This window comes from Podarcis cretensis (genome assembly GCF_951804945.1).
Source record: "Podarcis cretensis genome assembly, chromosome: 12".
Lineage (NCBI taxonomy): Eukaryota > Metazoa > Chordata > Lepidosauria > Squamata > Lacertidae > Podarcis > Podarcis cretensis.
In genome coordinates, this window is record NC_137181.1 from 55,153,187 (window position 1) to 55,176,042 (window position 22,856).

General features: G+C 45.9%; 1 protein-coding gene and 1 long non-coding RNA gene across 4 annotated transcripts in view; both read left to right on the forward strand.

Moving 5' to 3' along the window:
* Positions 1-22,856, forward strand: part of LOC307199701 — a 401,509-nt gene that overhangs the window by 202,795 nt on the left and 175,858 nt on the right. The window lies entirely within an intron of this gene.
* PPP1R17 (protein phosphatase 1 regulatory subunit 17) lies at positions 385-21,760 on the forward strand. Of its 3 annotated transcripts, none has more exons than XM_079947668.1 (5): positions 385-814; positions 11,282-11,388; positions 12,196-12,348; positions 14,827-14,980; positions 21,100-21,760. In XM_079947668.1, exons 2-5 carry the CDS (start codon positions 11,307-11,309, stop codon positions 21,185-21,187), a joined length of 477 nt encoding a protein of 158 aa, XP_079803794.1. In that variant the 5' UTR covers positions 385-814; positions 11,282-11,306; the 3' UTR covers positions 21,188-21,760. The 3 variants fall into 3 exon arrangements, with proteins under 3 accessions (XP_079803794.1, XP_079803796.1, XP_079803795.1); XM_079947670.1 differs by having other exon boundaries at positions 398-814; positions 14,827-14,979; positions 21,108-21,759; XM_079947669.1 differs by lacking the exon at positions 385-814 and adding an exon at positions 8,144-8,242 and having other exon boundaries at positions 21,100-21,700.

Below are 22,856 nucleotides of genomic sequence, written 5' to 3' on the forward strand. Positions count from 1 at the left end.
AATGGTTAAAGGGCTCCAATTCATAGCGCTGCACAACAGGCAGAAAGTTTCCTCTGGCTTCCCAGAGGCCCAGCCTGTTTGTATGCCTTTCCCCCGTTCCAAACAAAACCTCCCTCTCAAGCGACGGGCGAAAATAGCCAATTCTGCTCACCACTGGCATGTACACAGGAGCCACAGAAGACTCCCCGCCCGGGTCCCTAAATGGCAGCAGTGTGCCAAGTTTGTGTAACAAACCAATCCGTAAACATACTCAACCACCACAGTCGTCAGAGAAACCTCATTCCTAGACACGGTGTACTTTTGCTCTAACTGTTTAGGTGCCCTTTCCAGACTCATTGCTCTGTATTTTGATCGGTGATCAACTAGCTCCTGAACTTCTGGGAAAGGCACAGCTTGGATCTGCTGGACGCCAAAGTTTTAGCAGTCTAAAGCCCATGCACATAACTTATTTTCTTCATCCCTCAGTGTCACCCTTGGGCAGTTTGTGCCGTCAGACTGTGGCAGGAGGTCTCGCCGTTTCGCGAGTAATATTTTCCCTGCTGGAAATTTTTATCTGTGCGTTTTCTCTCCTCCTGGCGACGCTAATTTGAGAAGCGGCAAGCCCCACTTCATTCAAATCTGCTAGTACGCAGGCTAAAGGTTACTGTTCTTTCCCTTCCTGGGGTACTTTGGGAAACAAAGCATCGCCATAGCAACTGCTGCTGCTGCTCCCTAGATAAGGGCAGTGCAGGAGCACTCCATGCGAGCAGAGAAGACAATTCCTGCTCCAGTGAACACTGACTCCATATCACACCTATCCCAGCTTCCCTGCTTGGTAAGTTCTTCAGCACTTTTGCCGGGGTGGGAGCGGGGCGTTCTTTCTCCAAAGGGAACCAAAAAAATCTGCCTGCGATGTGATAGTAATAAAAAGTCACAGATCAATTCCTCTGCGAGGCAGAAGATGGCTAGCAGATTATTCTATCTGGCAAGGCTTGGGAATGGTTATCGAGCTGTAAATTGAGAGAGAAAAGTGGTGCCAGAAAAAAAGAGGAGGTGGAAGTATTACAATTTTGTTTGAGCTGCACCTTTATGGCACGAAGGTATTTGGAAGTTGGACAGTTCAGCTGAATCCTAAACACATTTATGTGCAACTCTTATCCCAGGCTCTTAAATGAACAAATATTTCCAAGTTTGTGTGGGCTCACTGGTCTGATCCTATGCATGTTTACTTGGAAGTAAGTCCTACTGAGTTCCTTGGGGCTTAATTCGAGGTAAATATATCTAATTGCAAAAGTGTACACAGCTTGGAGTAAGTCCCATTGAAATCAGTGATACTTCTGAGTAAACATGTTTAGGATCTGGTTGTTAGCCTTGCGGTGTAAATAAAAAAAAAGTGCTTTTGATTAATTGAATGTATTTTTGCTGCTGGAAACAGGAGAGGACAATCTACAATCCAGTTAAGCTTAATGGATTCAGACAGCTGTAGATTTATAGTACAATCCTAAATAGTTCCAACGATGTCCTTATGCTCCATTTAAAAACGTTTACCATTGAGGTACTGTTTAAATTCTAAATCTATGGGGTTAAATCAGTTTAATGCTAAGAATTTCATTTTAACATTATGAATCACGTGTCTAAAAATAATGTAGAACAACTTCCAAAGGGGGAAGCTTTTGTTTGAAATTGGACAAGTAGGGAAAACAGAGATAAAATCAGACGTGCTCCTGATCTGTAGCCTTCTGTGGTGGCGTCATGGCTTTTTAGTTGCCATTCTTTAAATCCTTTCTGGAAGTGTTTCTTTCAAATCTTTTCTTTCTTTCTTTCTTTTTGTCCATGGTGAGGACAGACTAATATTTTCTGTTCGTGAGCTGGAAAACAGACATTTGTCTTCCATATTTTGCAAAATCCTATTCTTCCACAGCAACTGAAACAAGATGTGTTTGTGTACTCCTTAGTTTTATTGCAGTTTGTAGAGTTTGGGTCTAAATAAAATAGTGTTGATTTTGGGAAAACTTTTTGAAAAAGACTACCCTATGTTATTTTAAAGCATCTAAAATTTGTTCTAGAAATGTTGCCACAATCCTATCAGATTACCAGATATTTAAATATTTAAATCCTTCCCTTGGGAATGCACTATTAGCATGTCTTTGTATTTTCCATGCACTGCCCATTCCTCTCTGGAAAAATATTGTGTGTGTGCTTAAATCAAAAACAAAAATTACATCTCATTCTTAAAAGCATGTAAGTTCCAGTGAAATTGGGAATAAACTTATTTAGAATCAGGGTGTCAGTAGTGGGTGACACAGAATAGCATCTCAAGATATAGAAGTCATCTTCTCAACTGATCTAACGGCCTTGCTTATCTCAACTTGGAGTACAAGTGTTCTGGTTAGGCTGAGCTCCTGAGACCCTCAGGAGAAGACTCATCACTGACCTGTGAGGTGGGATGGGCATCCCTCTCTGATAATGTAAGGTAAAGGTAAAGGTACCCCTGCCCGTACGGGCCAGTCTTGACAGACTCTGGGGTTGTGTGCCCATCTCACTTAAGAGGCCAGGGGCCAGCGCTGTCCGGAGACACTTCCGGGTCACGTGGCCAGCGAGCCAGAGCCGCACACGGAAACGCCGTTTACCTTCCCGCTGGTAAGCGGTCCCTATTTATCTACTTGCACCCGGAGGTGCTTTCGAACTGCTAGGTTGGCAGGCGCTAGGACCGAGCAGCGGGAGCGCACCCTGCCGCAGGGATTCGAACCGCCGACCTTTCGATCGGCAAGTCCTAGGCGCTGAGGCTTTAACCCACAGCGCCACCTGCGTCCCTTCTCTGATAATGTAGTATGACCTAAAACATAGAAGCCAGTTGTTTAGCACATTACTTCATGGATCACTGTCCTTAGAAGCGTTGACAGGATCTATGTGCCCTTCTGATATGTCAATTGTCGACAACAATAGCATTTTGGCCAGCAAAAACGGATGTTACGGAGCTCTCCATGCAACATTGCTTCCACTTGCGCAAGTAGCTGTCAGAGGCTATGAGTTACTAGAGCATTTAAAAGTACTACAGCTCTGTGCTGTGGTAGCTCTGGATGTTACTACACCTCTGTGCTGTAACACCCAGAGGAGAACTGTAATGACACCCATAACTAGCTGCCCGGCAAGAAGCCCTTTAGCATGCTGGATCTAAGCCTCAAATCCTTCTCTCTTGGACCCTAATCAAGTGCCTCATTTTCTCTGTCATCAACTGGACCCACTGAGGTAATTGCCTCAGCGCAGGGAAACTGCTGTCATAGGCATGGGAAATCAATAATAATAATAATAATAATAATAATAATAATAAATTATTTATACCCCGCCCATCTGACTAGATTTCTCCAGCCACTCTGGGAGGCTTCCAATGGAATATTAAAATACAATAACCTAAAAGCTTCCCTAAATAGCTTCCCTAACCTAAAAGCTTCCCTAAATAGGGCTGCCTTCAGATGTTTTCTAAAAGTCTGGTAGTTGTTTTTCTCTTTGACATCTGGTGGGAGGGCGTTCCACAGGGCGGGTGCCACTACTGAGAAGGCCCTCTGCCTGGTTCCCTTGGCTTCTCGCAGTGAGGGAACCACCAGAAGGCTCTTGGTACTGGACCTCAGTGTCCGGGCAGAACGATGGAGGTGGAGACGCTCCTTCAGGTATATTGGACTGAGGCCATTTAGGGCTTTAAAGGTCAGCACCAACACTTTGAATTGTGCTTGGAAATGTACTTGGAGCCAGTGTAGGTATTTCAAGACCGGTGTTATGTGGTCTTGGCGGCCGTTCCCAGTCACCAAGCAAGAAATTACCACAGCACAACACAGCAACCAAACCTGGATGAGTGTTTAGGATGAGTGAGAAAGGAAACGTCCATGTTGGCTTCCGTGTAAGAGAAGTTCCTGATGAACCGTTACAAAAAGTTTTGAAGTATGCTATTCCGAATAACTGGGGTTTTTACGGCTTTGCTGGATAGTTGTGTGGCTGTGGAAAGAGGGGCATTGATAAGAGCTGGGCAGTAGAGGGTACAGAGAGGTATATGGCAAGGGATGGAAGAAGACACCCATGAGTCTATGAACAAGAAGATCATCCATTCTAACTGGTGAGATGCTGAATTACAACTCTTTAACAGGTGGTTAAATAGGGATGTGGGTGGTGCTGTGGTCTAAGCCACTGAGCCTCTGGGCTTGCCGATTGGAAGGTTGGCGGTTCGAACCCCTGCGATGGGGTGAGCTCCGGTTGCTCTGTCCCAGCTCCTGCCAACCTGTTCAAAAGCATGCCAGTGCAAGTAGATAAATAGGTACCACTGTGGTGGGAAGGTAAACAGTGTTTCCATGCATTGCACTTCTTTCGCCAGAAGCGGCTTAGTCATGCTGGCCACATGGAAAAACTGTCTGCAGACAAACGTTGGCTCCCTCGGCCAGTAAAGCGAGATGAGCACCACAATCCCAGAGTTGTTCGCGACTGGACTTAACTGTCAGGGGTCCCTTTACCCTTTACCTTTTTAACGGGTGGTAGGTCCAGCAATATTTATTTGCTACCTTATGACATGGGCCATCAAGGCTGGGATAAGCAACAATGACCATCTCTCAGACTTGCTGATGTGGTCCAAAGGAAAGCAGAGCAATACATTTGGCACTAAGCTGGCTGTAGAAGCTGCCGGAAAGAAGACACACCCAACCATCTTAGGGACTCCACGCCGGATTTGTGCAGGGTTGACTCTTGGAAATATCCCATAAGGCAATGGTGGTTTAGGACCAGAGTTTTCCTTCTCTTAGATGAGCTACTTTCCTAAGCTGACAGGCCTCATCTGTACATCTCACTTCCCTGTACAGCACGTGCAGAAACCGCCATCTTGGCCATTGGACCCACAATTGGTCTCATTCGCTCAATCTGCCAGAGCTTGTCTTTGCATGCAGGGGAAGTCCCTAACTCACCAAGGGGTTGGGACCCATTGGCTTCCATCACCCGGTTTAGCTGGCCAATTCAAGCCATTCCCAGGGTGTGGCTGCTGTCACATTCTGACAGCTTCTAGGAGCCACCGGTAAGAGTTGAGTGCAAAGCGAGGAACAAAGGTGGAGAAGCTACCCCAGAAGAAGCATGCATGTCCCCCACCTGAGATATTACCCATACGCACCTGTTGTGATAAGAATTGTAATCCATAAATATCTGGAGAGCACCACGTTGGCTATCCCTGGTTTAGTGGTTTACAGTATGACATGGAGTAGAATCTATTTCCATGGAGGCGCAGGTTACAGCAGCAGCCAAGGCAACATTTTTCCACCTTCGCCGCATTAAGCAGTTGGTCCCTTACCTCTCCCACCCTGATCTGGCCACAGTGATTCATGCGACGGTCACCTCCAGGCTTGACTACTGTAATTCGCTCTATGCAGGGCTGCCCTTGAAACTGTCCCAGAAACTCCAGCAGGTGCAGAATGCTGCAGAGAGGGTCTCCTCACGGGGTCTCTGCTATGGGAGCATATTCACCCAGTGCTTTACCAGTTGCACTGGCTCCTAGTGGAGTATAGGGTCAGGTTTAAGGTGCTGGTTTTCACCTTTAAAGCCCTTTGTGGCTTAAGGCCCTCGTATTTACAGGACCGCCTCTCCTGGTATAATAATAATAATAATAATAATAATAATAATAATAATAATATTAATAACAACAACAACAACAACAATAATAATAATTTTATTTATAACCCACTCTCCCCAGCCGAAGCCGGGCTCAGAGCGGCTAACAACAGTAAAATGATACAACATTTTGAAGTCAGACTATCCTCCACCAGGGCCAGGGCCTTCTCAGTGATGGCTCCAACCTGGTGGAATGCTGTGTCCCATGAGACTAGGGCCCTATAGGATTTAACCTCCTTCTGCCAGGCCTGTAAGACAGAGCTATTCTGCCTGGCCTTCAATTTGAATTTAGCCTGATCTTTTATTCCCCTCTCTTCCCTCCCCCTCCCCTTTAATGAAGATTACCCACTCTGGGACCCCACAGCTAATTCTCCCCGACCTCCTCGCTGGCCCAAATAGGACTAATTTAGCCAGCTAGCCCTGGTAACCATTTCTGTGCGCTGCTCTGGTTTGCCAGAAGCGGCTTAGTCATGCTGGCCACATGACCCGGAAGCTGTACGCCGGCTCCCTTGGCCTATAGAGCGAGATGAGCGCCGCAACCCCAGAGTCATCCGTGACTGGACCTAACGGTCAGGGGTCCCTTTACCTTTACCTTTAGCCCGCTAGCCCTGGTGACCATCTAATGTTTATTGGATGGATTTTCCCCCAAATTGATTTTTGAACTTTGAATTTATTGTTATTCACGCTTTTATATTGTATTTTATGCTTTTTTGTTGAATCACAATTAAGTGTTTTAAATTTGTTGTCAGCCGCCCTGGGCCCGGTTTTCTGAACCGGGAAGGGCAGGGTATAAATAAAAAATTATTATTATTATTATAAGCTGAAATAGGCCTTAATGGCTTTGCAAGACAGTTGGCCATTTTTGCCTGTCGTCAACACACACAAATACAGACACATCCACTCCCCACATTGCTTTAAAGAGGTGAGGAATTCACAGAAAAGTGACATCATTTTCTTCTCTAGGAAACTTCAGTGGCAGTTTTATGTTCCTAAAAGTTGTTGGGAACATAAAGGAAGAAATAGCCAGTGTTGACATAAAGACAAGCTTGGCTAATATCACAGCCTGTCCATCGCCCTGCTCCAGACACACCCTGCTGCTCCCCAAGACGGCTGTAGGATTATAACTCTGATTTTAGCTTGTGCATATGTACAGCAGGCCACGAACTCTATAAAATATGCATAGCACCATTTATGAAGCTCTGGCACACCAGCGGCAGGAAGCAGGTGTTTGTCACAGTCATACACAAGTCCATGGATGCCTTGCCATAGTTGTAGTCTTAATTGCGTGGACAGGCGGAGTCCCCAGATCCCGCGCGGTCCCCCCGTCATGTGGAATAACGACTCAAGACAACGTGCTATGGGATTAAATTGGCCACAACTTTATTAAATTTCAAATGTGGGTAGACCTTGGCTCAGGCATTGGGCGTTCTCCCTCCCTAGTCCCCAGCCGGGGACCTAGGGAGCATCAGGGTTATCCAGTGTGTGTGGGGGGGGATGGGCCGGCTCTGGAGAACATATGTTCAAGCAGAGATAGCCGCCCCCGTTACACCGCCACCGCAGGGGAGAGCAATGACGACCTTTCGGCGTACGGCCAAAGCCTCCCTTCAAAAACCCCTTTAACGGGGAACCCTGGTATCGCCGCCGCAAAGAGGAAGATGGACTAAAGGATTCCGCCCAAGGCCTGATACTGCCAAAGTAGTGACGTTTTGCTACGGGAAAGGCGAAACCTGCCAATGCAGGGAAATTCCTTTCCGGCCCTTTAACAGCGACCTTAACATAGCAGCGCCCGCATACCTGTGAAGAAAAAATAACCTGCAAAACCTGTGAAGAAAAGTTAACCTGCAAAATAAGACATTAACTGAGGGTGGGTAGGGCGGGAGAAGCTCTGGAGCCAAGTGAGGATTCCCAGGTAAGATCCTCCCTCTATTGAGTGGGCAGGTAATCCCTCCCCTACCTGGCCTGGTCTCCTTGGCAACACTTCCCCCAGGTGGGATTGGACAACTGACTGAGGTAGGCGGAGATCTCCAGGTATCCCACCTGGGGGGAGGCAAAGCCAAGCCTATGCTGTTGGGTCCGCTCCAGATCTAGGGGCTGCACGCGTCCACGCAAAGGGCGCCCCCCGTTTTAAGCGGGGAGCGGTCATTCCTAGATTACTCACTAAGAACAAGGTACTTTATCACCGTACTTTACTGGTGGGAAACAGATAATGCCAAATATCAGTATAATAACACAGGTAAATCCCGTTTCAGCTACTTTATTGCAGTTAACTACAGGCATCACAGTCCTGGGAAATGGTCAACTTGTTATCAAAATCTTTGCTGATAAGCAAGTAGACAGGATGAAAGAGGAAACTCGCGGCAAGTTCCACAGCTGCAGCGTTTGCTCAGCTCACTCCCAGATGTATAGCTGAAATGACAGATTTACATGCCAGCAAATTAAATGCATGTATGTTCATCTTTTCGTTTGTCATATGGAAATTTCTTTTCAAGTGCTCTAAAGATCGGAGGGGGGAGTTTCTTGATTCCATGGGCACTAGCCAAGCAGTGCTATGAAGCACTTGCTTCTGTCGGACATCTGCAAAAACCTCTGGGTTTTCCCCTCCAGAGTTCTACCCTGAAATGGAAAGGTACGTTTGGATTCAATACAGCAAGGCAATGTATTGCATCTGTATGCCGCTTTTCCACAAAAGAGCTCAAGGCAAGAGCTTGCAGGCAGCTGTTAAAATCACACACACACACACACACACACACACACACACACACCCCATTTCCAACAATCATTTAACATATTTTCTTATCTTATACAATGTTTTAGACTTCCATCTGCCACATCAATCTTTATCACTTTATCTACATTTCTTAATTTTTCTATTACTTCTAATCACCCTTAACTAATAACTCTCTTCATAGTCTTCCTTGCAATATTTCACACAGTCCTCCTTACAAAACTTCTTGCAGTCCTTCTACCGTAATCTGTTTATTACAATTGCTTTTCAAATAGTTCAAATATTTACTCCAGTCCTCCAAGAATCTCTGGTCCTGCAGGTTTCGGATCCTTCCTGTCATCTTATCTAATTCTGGGTAGTCCATTAATTTCATTTGCCACTCTTCTTTCATCGGTAATTCTTCTTGTTTACATTTCTGTGCCAATAATATTCTTGCGGTCATTGTTGTGTATAAAAACAATTTATTATCCTGTCTATAAATATCCTCCCCTACAATGCCGAGTAAAAATGCTTCTGGTTTTTTTTAATAAATGTATATTTCAACATCTTTTTCATCTCATTATATATTATTTCCCAGAAGCTTTTCACTTTTCTTACGTTCCCACCACATCTGATAAAATGATCCTTCTTTTTCTGTTAAAATCTTATGTTGGTTTGTATTTATTATTTATTATCTGTTAAAATCTTATGTTGGTTTGTACTTATTATCTGACAGACCCACGTAAAGTTGCAGTGCTACATTTCTCAGAAAGGGTTAATGAACAGTGGCGAGACTTTCACAATCATAGTATCAATCTTCTGGTTGGAAGCAACACTTTGATCTGGACTTTGTTTTAGTGTCTCAACTGATACTATTAAGCCATTAACAATTATTTTGTTCAGTGATTGCTTATAAATGAAGAATGATGCCAAATCTTAGACTGTGCCAGGGTCCAAAAGTCCACAAAATCACACACACAGTTTTTCCAAATTTGTCGTTTGTAGCAGAGAGAAGACGGCTTATACCCGAGGTCCCCTTGCAGAAATCTTAGCACAAACCATTCACTGCAGAGTGGAAATCATAGAATCATAGAGTTGGAAGAGACCACTAGGGCCATCGAGTCCAATCCCCTGCCAAGCAGGAAACACCATCAGAGCACTCCTGACATATGGTTGTCAAGCCTCTGCTTAAAGACCTCCAAAGAAGGAGACTCCACCACACTCCTTGGCAGCAAATTCCACTGTTGAACAGCTCTTACTGTCAGGAAGTTCTTCCTAATGTTTAGGTGGAATCTTCTTTCTTGTAGTTTGGAGCCATTGCTCCGTGTCCGCTTCTCTGGAGCAGCAGAAAACAACCTTTCTCCCTCCTCTATGTGACATCTTTTTATATATTTGAACATGGCTATCATATCACCCCTTAACCTCCTCTTCTCCAGGCTAAACATGCCCAGCTCCCTTAGCCGTTCTAACTTCATAATGTTTTAACTTCATAATGTCAGCACTGCATTTGAGATGAAAAATAATATGACTAGCTAAATGTGAAAGTCTGGCCTAAGATCCTCAACTCTAAAGTCACATTCATTGAAGGGTGCAGAATAAACAACAGGGGAGTTTCTGTACTTCTTGATATTTTGGAGTGGGATTCAGTCATACTCTGGCCAATTCAGGTTGCATTCTTACAGCTGATTTTGTACTCTTGCATAAACCCAATCTCAAAGTTTCCCCCACAAGGAATGTGATGGGAAATGCACTGGAAAGTGTAAGACAACACTTGCAAACAAATAAAAATGAGTGCTCATTTCATAGCTGAGGCTCTCTAATACAAACACACAAACTTTGTGCGAACAAATTAGGATGAAGGTGCAATGAACAAGATGCTTGGAAGCAACCCAGGTGGCAGAACCACAATCGCACCCATTGGAGAAATTTCTGTTTTGCCATTTAGCTCTTAAACTGACAAACCCCTTCCAGACAAAGGAGATGACCGCAGAGCTAATCCCCAGATGCATAGCCAAACACAGTGGGGTGGAAAACACCCACCCATTGGCAGCAGGGGTGCCAACGTGAATAAAATATTGGGGGGTAAGCCCTGCCCACCCCACAGAAATATTTTACTAGAGGGGACCGAAGGGACCCCAGCTCCTAGGAGTTGGTTCCTATGAGTGACAGTCTTCAAGTTGACAACAGTGAAGAAGCCACTTGAATCCTGGATGATAGGTTCTTAGGCAATTATTATTCCTGCCAACCTAGCAGTTTGAAAGCACGTCAAAGTGCAAGTAGATAAATAGGTACCGCTCCAGCGGGAAGGTAAACGGCGTTTCTGTGCGCTGCTCTGGTTTCGGCAGAAGCAGCTTAGTCATGCTGGCCACATGACCTGGAAAAACTGCCGACAAACATTGGCTCCCTCGGCCAGTAAAATAAGATGAGCGCCGCAACCCCAGAGTCGTTCGCGACTGGACCTAACTGTCAGGGGTCCTTTACCTTTAAGACAGAGTTAGGCGAAATGAGGTTCGATCTGTAGGGCAGGTCTGCATGGCCCATTAGAGACTGGAGACGCCTCCTGTTTTTCTGATGGTTTGGGCCCGCCAAAAGGGGCACTGCCAAGAACTTGACAGGCTATAAAACATGACTAGTGTTTACTTTCTGGGGCCACACACTGCGCTCCATCACCCGATGTCAGAGAATGCCTTGAAAGTGTTAGTGGTTCATGAAGCATTCCCGACATGGCCAAAGAACCCCATACATGACTGAACCATCCCTTGTGTCAAAATTGTCGCCTGTTGTTTACCGAGACGGATATTTTTGTACAGAATTCTATTTTACAGTTGTGTTGACTCAAAAACATTTCTCTCTCTTTTTTTCTCCAGAAGAAAAGTAACGTTTTCTAGATTAAAGCAAAAGAAAAGTACATTGACATGCAGCATGCGTAATGTGTCTATGTTTCCCCCCCTCCCCTTACAGGTTCTAAAGAAAAGCCTCTTCAGTGATGTCAACTGAATATGTGCAAGCATCACATGATATCTCAGAAGACAGATTGGATGGGCGAGATACTCACTGTAACCACTTAGGTCAGTCTTCTCGAGGTGATGTCAGCGCTTGCTGTGTAGCGAAAAGGTCTACTTTGCATCATTAAGCGCCGTCCATTGCCATCCCATCCCCCTCCCCCCCTCCCCCTCCATGGAACAACTGCTGCTCTTGAAACCTGATAGACGGTGCCTTCTGGTGACGCATCTCATGCCAGATGGAGTGGCAAGGGGTGGGAATGGGTGTTTCGTTGTGTCTCCCTCCCCCCTTTCTTTCTGCTGGGTTCAGCATATAAATATTAGCCAAAGCTCTAGAGACAAATTAATTAAAGACGACGAAGAAGAAAGGAGAGAAGGAACGCCGAAGCTTTCATCTCGTCTCCTTTCATATTTCTGTGCACATGTTCCACAAAAGCAGGCAAGTGTGCCGACGCAGGATTTTATGCAGCAATGTTGCCTCGGGAGTTTAAACTTTCCTGCAAATCTGTTGCCCTCTTTTGAAAATATGTGCTGTAGACAACAGCATAGGGACTGGGAAGTTTGCATTTAAAGTGATCACACCTAGTTCGCGCTTTTCAAAGCAATGCAGGAACCAAAACACAGTCAGAATTCCATATCCACGTTTCTTTAAAAATTTCAGCGCAAATCCCCAGCCCCATTAGTTGCACAAAAATGCATATACTAGGGTAAAGTGTCATATGAATCTTGGCTGTTCCCCCCCCCCCCACACACACACACACCTTAAGCTGTAGTTTCAGGGAAGTGCAAAGCTGTTGAGAAAGTAGCTGTTCAAGGCTGAACGTTGTCTGAATATTTTGATAATAGTTGTATACTTTGCTTTGTTTGATGCAGATAACCTTTCCGAACAGTTGCTTAAAAGCTGTGAACTCAAAAAGATACCGAGGAAGGGCAAAGCTCTTCAGGTCTCTCAGAAAAGTGAGCTTGAACAGAAAAAACCGAAGAGGAAAGATACGCCAGCAATTCACACGCCTCCACCAATAGTTGGTGAGCATTCCTGAAATGGCCACTTGAGCTACTGCTAAACCACTTATACTGACATGGATCACAAGCGGAGTAATAATGTGTCTTCTGCTACTGCTTCCAAAACCTCTCTGTAGTGCAGGGATGAGAGGCCCTCAGGGCTTCAGATATTGTTGCTCCAACTCCCATGACCAATAGCAGAGGTGGATTTAGGGCTGTGCCAGCAGATGGGCCACAATGGGCACCATCTCAAAGACTGGTAAGCACTTGCCTGGCTTCAGGAAAGAGGTGTGAGGACTCTGTCAGGGCCCTAAAGTCCTCCTTCCTCCTTCCCGAAGCCAAGCAAGAGCCACTGTGGTGCAGTGGTTAAGAGCAATAGACTTGTAATCTGGGGAACCGGGTTCGCATCTCCGCTCCTTCACATGCAGCTGTTGGGTGACCTTGGGATAGTCACACTTCTTTGAAGTCTCTCAGCCTCACCTCACAGAGTGTTTGTTGTGGGGGAGGAAGGGAAAGGAGAATGTTAGCCGCTTTGAGACTCCTTTGGGTAGTGATAAAGCGGGATATCAAATCCAAACTCTTCTTCGTCTTCTTCTTACCGGGCTTTGGGGAGGTAGATGGACTCTAGGACCTCACCAGAGCCTCGTGTCTCCTTTTCAAAGCCTGGCTAGGGGGAGGGCATCAAATGTTGGCCTCGCACAGGGCAGCATGTTACCAAGGCCAGTGCCGGATTTACGTATAAGCTAAACAAGCTATAGCTTTTGGGCCCCCAAAAAACATTTAAAGGGAAAAAAAACTGGATGTACATTTCCAAAATATAAGATAAAAAAACAAATAAAATAAAACCTACATGCAGCAACAGTGTTTCACTATTCATATACTTCTTCTTAATTGTATTTCAGTTCAACAATTACTTCGATAAAATACATATTTTGTTATGTGCAAATGGCTTTAGATACCTATTAAGTCCATAAATTACCATAGAGCATATATCCGACACAAAAAACAGCGACAATTTGTTGCTGACAAAGGACAGCTGGGCATATAAAGGGCCCCATTACCTTCAGTAGCTTAGGGCCTCATCAAGTCTAAATCCGTCCCTGACCAAGGCTGGCCCTTGTCAATGGCCAGGGATGAAGGGAATTGTAATCACAGAGCATCAGAGAGGGCACAGATTCCCCATCCCATATACCATGCTATAAGATGTAGGGTGCAGTAGAAGTCCCAATAATTTTTTCTGACTGCGTTGGGGGAGCAAATGGTGTCCTGTTTGCACATCCCAGTGCATAATGATCCAGGCTGTCCATGTTAATTGGGCACCTGAGGATGACAATCCCTCAAAGCGCAAAGATAGAGTTCAGAGCATTCCTAACTCCTGATCCAACATGCTTGGGGGGTTAGGATGTGGCAAGGCTCATTGCCTGGCTCTGTTAAGCTCCTTCATTGGAGATGGTGGGCCTATGCTGCTGTAAAAGTCCCCACTGTGTCTGAGCACGGGTGGCGCTGTGGTCTAAACCGCTGAGCCTCTTGGGCTTGCCGATCAGAAGGTCAGCGGTTCAAATCCACTCAACGGTGGTGAGCTCCCGTTGCTCTGTCCCAGCTTTTGCCAACCTAGCAGTTCAAAAGCACACCAGTGCAAGTAGATAAATAGGTACCTCTGTGGTGGGAAGGTAAACGGCATTTCCGTACGCTCTGGCTTCTGTCACAGTGTCCTGTTGCGCCAGGAGCGGTTTAGTCATGCTGGCCACATGACCCGGAAAGCTGTCTGTGGACAAACGACGGCTTCCTTGACCTGAAAAACAAGATGAGTGCCACAACCCCATAGTCGCCTTTGACTGGACTTAACCATCCAGGAGTCCTTTACCATTACCTTTACAAATGGGTGGAAGCCATCCCTGCGTGTGTGTAGTGTAAAAACTACACACACACAAAGCACATGAGGCATTTCAAAGGCAGGAAAGGGGATGGAGTTGAGCTGGCCAAGGCTCCTTCTCGGCAGTGGCACCCTCCCAACAGATGTCAAGGAGATAAAGAACCATACAACTTTTAGAAGGCATCTGAACTCAGCCATGTATTGGGAGGTTTTTAATGTTTGACATTTTATTACGACATTTTATTATGTCGTTAAATGTGTTGGAAGCCATCCAGAGTGGCTGGGACAACCCAGCCAGATGGGCGGATATTGTTGTTGTTGTTGTTGTTGTTAAACCAGTCCAGCTACACCAGTAGACCCAAGCCAGGGTTTCTGCTGTGACAACCTAGACCTGGTGCAGCAGACATTACAGCTTTTACTGGCCTCCCATGTTCCACCCTGGTCACTGTGAGCAGCAGGGCTATGGGGTAGTGTTAGTGGCTCTGTGACTCTTGACCCATCCAATTGTAGGAGCTGATGTCATGTGGGGGGGGGGGCTTATTTCCCAAGCGGGGTTGTTGCTAGTGAAAATGGAGAAGACCATTATGGTTTGCAAAGGCTAACGTCCAGTCCTAATGGCGTTTCTGCAGGCATTCTTTCAGACCACTTAATTAGGAGGTGTGACTTCTCTGAGAAACCTCCGAAGGGTAATGGCAGCCCAGGCCTTCAGAAAATGGAAGAGGAACAGAGAAAACCCAGAAGGAAAAACACACCAGCGATCAATACACCCCCTCTACTTGCAGGTAAGGGAAATGCGAAGGAGAGCACTTCTTAAAGCATCACGCATGGGTTTGAACATGATGTGTCTCAGCGATAGTCTCTGTTTTTAAATATCTATTTTGAAAAAATGGCAGGGGGCACATCTGCATGAGCACTGTGCAACTTCAGGTTTGCTAGCCTTGTAGAAACAGAGACTTTTAATTGTTAGAGGAGATGCTCGCATATTATGTTTTCACTTTTCTATCTTTCCACTTTTCCTGGACCCATAGTGAGCGTTTCCCCTTTCTACTTAGTATTCTCATCCTTTACAATTCTGTATCTATATGTTCACTGGAATACTCATCCCCACCCCCAATCCAGTGAACAAAGGTGTGACTTGTTAATGGCCTTTCAAGACAAAATCAGGCTAATTTTCTTACATCGAAACCCTGCACTGGGAAACTTTTGACCCTCTGAAATGATGATGGACTATAGCTGTCATCATCCCTGACCATTGGTCATGCAGGTTGGGACTGATGGAAGATGAAATCCAACATCACCTGAAGGGCCACAGGCCCCCAGCCCTGCTAATGCACCAATGGTAGCCAATATGGCATCCTCCAGATGTTGTGGACTACAACTCCCATCATCCCTGACCATTGGCTGGGGTTGGTGGGAGTTGGAGTTCCTCAACAGTTCTCTATACCTGCTAGGCACACTGACTTGGGAATAAATCAAGAGTTCTAAGGAATTCCTTAAAACTCCACCTGGAAACATATACTAGAAACAGTCTGAGCACCTTGCCATCATTTGTCTTGAATTAACATAAAGCAAGTCACCCCGGGACTCGCCACTACCAGGAAAAACTGTACAGAAAAAACACGGCTGACCCCATGCAAACAACTGTCTGATTCCTTAGAGAAGCAGCTTTTTTTGTGTACAATATTAACTTTAATTGCACAACCTGAATTTGGCAGCATGTACAGGGAGCCCAACCTGAAAATAGCAACAGTCTGGGAGCATCCTGAGAGGACATTTTTATTTCCTTTCAGCGCTGTAGAATGATGGTTGGTGTTGGAATCTATCACCTACTAAAACATATGTTCTCTTAACCACTTATTCATTGCAAAGAAATTACATCCCTTTCATGTTTCGACTTTAATCCAATCTAGTCATTTCATGCAGCCTTTTCCTTGGTTAATACCAGGAAAGCGTTCTCCTTTGACTGGAGCGCAGAAGTGAACAAAGCCATTCTGTGTGGCGCTGCTTCTTTTTCTCCATCTTTGGACTTCATGAAGTGCTTCATTATTTGAAAGATTTTTCATAGCAGAAAAGACGGGAAATGGCGAGGCCTAATTGAATCAACACAGCCAGCCACCAAACCCAAAAAGCCCACTGACAGAAATCTGCAGGAGGCTGATTTATTAGTGAAACTTGCTTGGCCTCAGACTGTAATGTCCCTCCATATGACTCACTAACTTTTGACAAGCAACGAAGAATGTACAGGGTATTTGTTTTGTTTTCCAATGGAAGTCAGTAAACTCACAAAAATGGCAATTATTGCCCCCCCCCCCCGTCATCTTTCCCACAACAATCTTGTAAGTTGGTTAGCAAGAAGAAGAAACTTAGGTAGCTTTCAATTACATTCTGCTTACAAATTTGACTCATACTCATTTGACAAAGAACAGTAGATGTAACGCTTTGTGACTGAAAATCGAAAGATTTCTGTGAGCCTAGCATTCTGGCTGCAAGCACACCTGGAGTAAGTTGTGCTGCTTAAACCTGTTGTGGAGCACAGTTCTTATTTCTATTCACTCAGAAGTAAATCCATATGTGCTCAATGGGGCTTACTCTCAGGAAAGGGTGCATAGGACTGCAGCCAAGAGCAAAGGATTTTGCTGTGTTGGATCTTCTTGCCTTCAAAAGCAGTCAGGGAATCTCACAACCCAAACGTATAGAATAGTTTGTTTTGAAGGCAAGCAATCTGTCAGAAATGCCAATCTTAATACAGTGGTGCCCCGCAAGACGAATGCCTCGCAAGACGGAAAACCCGCTAGACGAAAGGGTTTTCCGTTTTGGAGGCGCTTCGCAAAACGAATTTCCTATGGGCTTGCTTCGCAAGACGAAAATGTCTTGCGAGTTCCTGCGGGGGGTTTTCCTTCCCCCCCTTTTTCTAAGCCGCTAAGCCGCTTATCAGCTGATCCGCTAAGCCGCTAAGCCGCTTAACAGCTGATCCGCTAAGCCGCTTATCAGCTGATCCGCTAAGCCGCTAAGCCGCTAATGGGCTTGCTTCGCAAGATGAAAAAACCGCAAGACGAAGAGACTCGCGGAACGGATTCTTTTCGTCTTGCAAGGCACCACTGTATTATTTATAATATAAAACAAAAGAACATGAAGAGAGGTGCATTTCCATCTTCCTTATAACTGGCAGGTGGGCCATGAATGTTCTCTCTTCTATTGAGACTTGCGTTTTAGAAATTGTTGGGCACAGCCAACCATGAGGAAGTCAAGGCGAGTCCCCCAAAAACTCAATGGAAAATTTTAATTATAGCCTGCAAGTGCACAGCTACAATTTTCAGATTCTGTAACAAACCAGAAGATATTTATGGGAATGTTTTGATACACCTTGTATGTTGCTAGGAGGTTAAACCAGGACACAGGGAGGACATTCTGGAGGTTTCTAGAATGAGCCACATAGCTTGGGTGCGGTTTCCAGGGCTTGGATCAATGTGGGACATCCTTTAGACTCGCAGAGCTTTGCCACCCAAATATGTTAAAACCCCAGTATTTGAGGAGGAAATCGACAAGCAGGATGAACTGCCACTGCTGAGCACAACCATCTCAAAGAACTTTAATTCTTAATAGACAAAGATGGGGAAACAACCAGTGTATGAACATCTATTCACAAATGAGGAAATGAGGTCATGTGTCTTGCATCCCACCCAAATGCCAAACACAGCAGCGTAGCATGGGTTGTCAGCACCCGGGGCAAGGCAAGTAATTTGCGCCCCTAACCCCTAACCTGCCGCTGCTGCCAGCTTCTTCTCGCTGCTGCCTGGGCTGGGGTATTTACAGTAAGGTAGCCACGGCGGAGGCGGCGGGTCCGTGTCAGGTGATCTGAGGCGAGTTGCCGCTGGCGCTGCCGCCCAAACGACGCTGCTTGCCCGGAGGAGGAGGAGGGCAGAGAGGTGAGGAAAATGCAACATGGCCCAGCCGCTGCAGCAGCAGCGGCGGCAGCAGGGCTGTGAGGAGGGGCTGCCTGGCGTGCCCTCTGTGGCCCTGACGCGCGGGGACCGTGGCGAGCGCTGAGAGCCGCTGCCTGCCGGACGCCTTCAGCCAGGACGCGCACACAGCTCGTCGGTTCCGCGAGACATGGGGCTCTGCTACAGCCTGCGCCCGAGGCTCTTCAGCGACTCCGGAGGCGGTGAGCGCCCCCGACCCGATGTTGCGCCCAGTGCGGCCGGCCCCCCCCCTGCACCCCCCACGCTACGCCACTGGCCAAACATCATAGTCGTTGCTCGGTTTGCCAAGCAGTTGTTGGTTTTGTGTAATCAAATCAGCTGAAATTGTTAACTATTCCTAAAAGCTTAGGAGAATCGATATAATTTTAAAAGCATAGTTGTACATATATAAAATACCCAGGTGAAGCAGGTACAGTGGTGCCCCGCAACACAAACGCCTCGCAAGACGGAAAACCCGCTAGACGAAAGGGTTTTCCGTTTTGGAGGTGCTTCGCAAAACGAATTTCCTATGGGCTTGCTTCGCAAGACGAAAATGTATTGCGAGTTCCTGCGGGTTTTTCCCCCTTTCCCCCCCCTTTTTCTAAGCCACTAAGCCGCTTATCAGCTGATCCGCTAAGCCGCTTAACAGCTGATCCGTTAAGCCGCTTATCAGCAGATCCGCTAAGCCGCTTATCAGCTGATCCGCTAAGCCGCTAAGCTGCTAAGCCGCTAAGCCGCTTATCAGCTGATCCGCTAAGCTGCTAAGCCGCTAATAGCGCTAATCCGCTAAGCCGCTAATGGGCTTGCTTCGCAAGACGAAAAAACCGTAAGACGAAGAGACTCGCTGAACGGATTCTTTTCGTCTTGCGAGGCACCACTGTATATCCCTTCTTTTGACAGGCATAAGTATTTATGGCAGCAATGCTGAATTTCGTACAGAGCACTCTACACAGGCCAAAAAGAGGTTTACAGCAACTCAGTAATGCAAAGGCCGATTTTACAAAACCAGCTCAAATACGTTTCTCAGTTTTGAAATATTAGCAGCCTTATGCCCTTCTGGCTAGAAACATTTTTTCTGATATGTTTGTCCCCTCCCCCCCTTTGCAGGGAGTTTTCCAGGTGAAGCATTGGTACGCACCTACCACCTGCAGTTTAAAGTGGTACTAACCATGCTACCATCTCAGCATTCGATCACCTCACAAAACAGAGTCTTCTAAAGTCATGTTTAATTTCCCTACCATCATTCAGAGCTGTTCCGCCTGGCCCTTGGTTTGGACTCAATCTGACCCTTATGTTTCCCTCCCCTTATGGTCTTGATTTATCAGCTACTTTAAAATGAGGCTGCATTTTAAATTGCATTTTAACCTGTATTTTAAATCCCCCCCTCTTCCCCCCCCCATTATGTTTTTGCTGTGATTTTATTGGTGTTAGCCGCCCTGAGCCCGGCTCTGGCCGGGGAGGGTGGGGTATAAATAAAAATAATAATAATAATAATTATTATTATTATTATTATTATTATTATTATTATTATCATTATCTTCTATATAACAATACCTTTATTAGGACAACCAAAATGTCACAGAACATTGTGTAAGGTTTTCAGAAGCCTTTGCAAGGCTAGATCATCAAAAGTTAGGCTGTTGGCCAAGCTAGCTGAGGTAGATGGGAGCTGAAGGCCAAGAACATCGGGAGCAAGTGCACCAGCTCCTAGGGTCTTCGGCCCCTTCAATATTGGTCTCAATGTTGAGGGGGCGGTAGAGGCCGAGCACGGTGCAGTTCAACGGCTGAATTCTCCTGAGCACAAGAGAGGAAGCTGCGCTGTGTATGGCTCCTCTCTTGGCCTCCTCCCAACAATGCGCAGGAGTGTGACAGTGCCTCTGATCAGTAGGGTGGGTGCACAACGATTCTACATCCCTCTCCACCCCCATCATCCAGCCCAGACACTGAGGTCTAGCGCTGAGGCCCTTCTGGCAGTTTCCTCGCTGCGAGAAATGAGGTTACAGGGAACCAGGCAGAGGGCCTTCTCAGTAGTGGCACCCGCCTTGCGGAATGCCCTCCCAGCAGATGTCTTACTTTTATAAGAAATAAGCAACTGTCTTACTTTTATAAGACATCTGAAGGCAGCCCTGTTTAGGGAAGTTTTTAATGTCTGCTGCTGTATTGTTTTTAATATTCAGTTGGAAGCCGCCCAGAGTGGCTGGGGAAACCCAGCCAGATGGGTGGGGTATAAATAAATAAATTATTATTATTATTATTATTATTATTATTATTTGGGAGGGGGCAGCAGACAGCCAAATGAAGCTCTTTTAAGTGAAGGTTCTTGTGAGGGAACTGCCATCAGTGCCGGAGGGAGAGAGCAAAAGCCCGAGGGATTCCAGAGAGCGTCCAGGTCAGGAGAAGCAGCCCATCTTCTGGGGAAGAGAATCAGCACCAGTGGAGAAGGGGGGCAGGTGGGGGAAGCGGCAAGGTGGTCCCATGAGTCCTTGCCTGGGACCAGCGGGGAGAGTAAGGGTCCTCCGTTGCCCACGCCCTCCCTGCGCAGAAGGCTTCCGCGCAGAGAGGGTAGGCGGAGACTAGGCGTCAAGGAGCTTCTTTGCTGGAAGAAGTTTAAGAAACGGCCACTGACGGATTCTGCCAGCGACTGGGTCACCCACGGGTGAGTGGCGTCCGGACAGATAAAGTTTACTTAGGCGGCCCAGCCAGGTGTTTGCACCCAGCCAGGGAGATAGTTGCCTGCTTACTCACGAGCAACCCCTTAGAAACCTTTACAGTTCTGAAGCTGCAAATCTGATTTCAGTAAAATTTCTGCACATACACAAGTCACTAGTCATCAGATCTCTTTCCGTCACCATGGGTAACCTAGCAAGTTTAACGCCCAGAGAGTGACTGGCCCAAGGTAAATGGTCCACAGAGATATTTAATCTAAGCTTCCTCTTTTTTGCTTGTTTCAGGTATTAAACTACTTAAAGAAGATCAGCAGACTGTGATTGTTGAAGATGAAGAAAAGGAGGGAGAAACTTCAGCTTTTTAGATTCTTGCCATATTCTCTCGTGTGTGTGTTTTGTAAATAATTTTGTGCAATTGAGTAGTATTAGTATTTTTCCAGTTGTTTTTTTAAATCAGAAATATGACCATGCTGCCTTCAGACATGCTTGCTCAGACATGTGTAATTAAATATAGATTATGTGGACCATTTTCTTCCTATATTATGAAGTACTAAAAATACAAAGTTTGTATACAGTGCTTTAAGAGGCTGGTGCAACTAATCGAAGAAAAGACAACATTTAAAGGCCAGGGCAGTGACACTTGTCTTATGAGCTTTTCCTCTGGGCACTGCTAGATCAACCCACGAAAAAGATCAGTATCAATTTTTTTCTGCTGAGTCCTTTGTATAAACACAGTCCTTTCACATGGCTTTTGTTGTTGTTGAGAGAGTTGTTCTATGATGGGGTAAACACAGGCTTTTTTTACTTCACATGTTAACAAATTTAATTAATTGCCAACAAACAGTAACCGTCAAGTATTTTTCACTAACCCTCTCTCTCCCCTCCTACCTCTTCATCTCCCATCTCCTCACCCAAACAAAATACATTAGTGGTTCCAGGGGGCTTCGTGCTTCCATCCAAAGAATAGCCACTTCCCAGTGGTCTCCCAAAAACAACTGGTGACACAGATGTCCATCAGAACATGTTTGAATTCTTGATGGTGAAGGCTGGTGCCGTGTCTGACTCTTGCAGAAGCCTGGGGAAATTGAGGCATAACAGCCATCACGCCTGCCCACAAATACAGAATTTGTTTTAATCATTTATTAAATTTATATCCCACCCTGCTTCCCAAAGTGCACCTTCCTGCACTCCTCACTTCATTGTCTGCCGCATCCCTGAGACATCTTCTCCATCAGCCATCGCCCACTCAATTTCCAGACATTAGTTCAACACCATCCACTATTCATCCTTTTTGCCTGGAGCATGCAGCCCCTCCCATCATGAGATCATTCATTCCAAGTTGCCCTTTCTCCTCACCATTTGCAGATGTTTGCCAACATTCTGTTGCAACCATCTGCCAACGAAGGGAAACCAATACTTTGGGTTGGGTGGCACCTATCAAGACATGGCACCTCTCAAGTTTACATTTCTGGCAGGTAAAATTTGCAGGTTTGGCCGCTACCTCTGAGTACTTGAATCCTGCCACATTTCAGACAAATAGGTTCAGGGTTTGTGTGCCAGGAACATCCAATTTGGAGCAGTTTATGAAGTTTCTGCTGCCCTGTTGCCGGTTGCTGTTGTTTTAACTATGTTTTTGAGTGAAACTCACAGGATGACCTTTGCTAAGACTCTTGCAAAATTTTACCTAGGCATGTGCCTGGGTTCAGGAGTTACCCAAGATCTATCAAAAACCTTGTTTGAATTTCCTTTTCATAATTGTTATTATCTCTCAAAGGCCCTCCAAAGTTACTTTGCTTAGGGTTGCCATGTGTTCGGGATTCCAAGGGTGAAATCACCATTTTGTTGTTGTTTCGTCGTTTAGTCGTGTCCGACTCTTCGTGACCCCATGGACCAGAGCACGCCAGGCCCTCCTGTTTTCCACTGCCTCCCGCAGTTTGGTCAAACTCATGTTTGTAGCTTCAAGAACACTGTCCAACCATCTCGTCCTCTGTCGTCCCCTTCTCCTTGTGCCCTTTCCCATCATCAGGGTCTTTT

What these genes read in the sequence shown, in the direction of transcription:
- PPP1R17 (XM_079947668.1), top strand. Translation starts at nt 11,307, where the DNA reads ATGTCAACTGAATATGTGCAAGCATCACATGATATCTCAGAAGACAGA. An exon ending in CACGCCTCCACCAATAGTTG is followed by an intron (nt 12,349 to 14,826) that starts GTGAGCATTCCT and finishes GCGTTTCTGCAG; the next exon opens with GCATTCTTTCAGACCACTTA. An exon ending in ACACCCCCTCTACTTGCAGG is followed by an intron (nt 14,981 to 21,099) that starts TAAGGGAAATGC and finishes CTCTTTTTTGCT; the next exon opens with TGTTTCAGGTATTAAACTAC.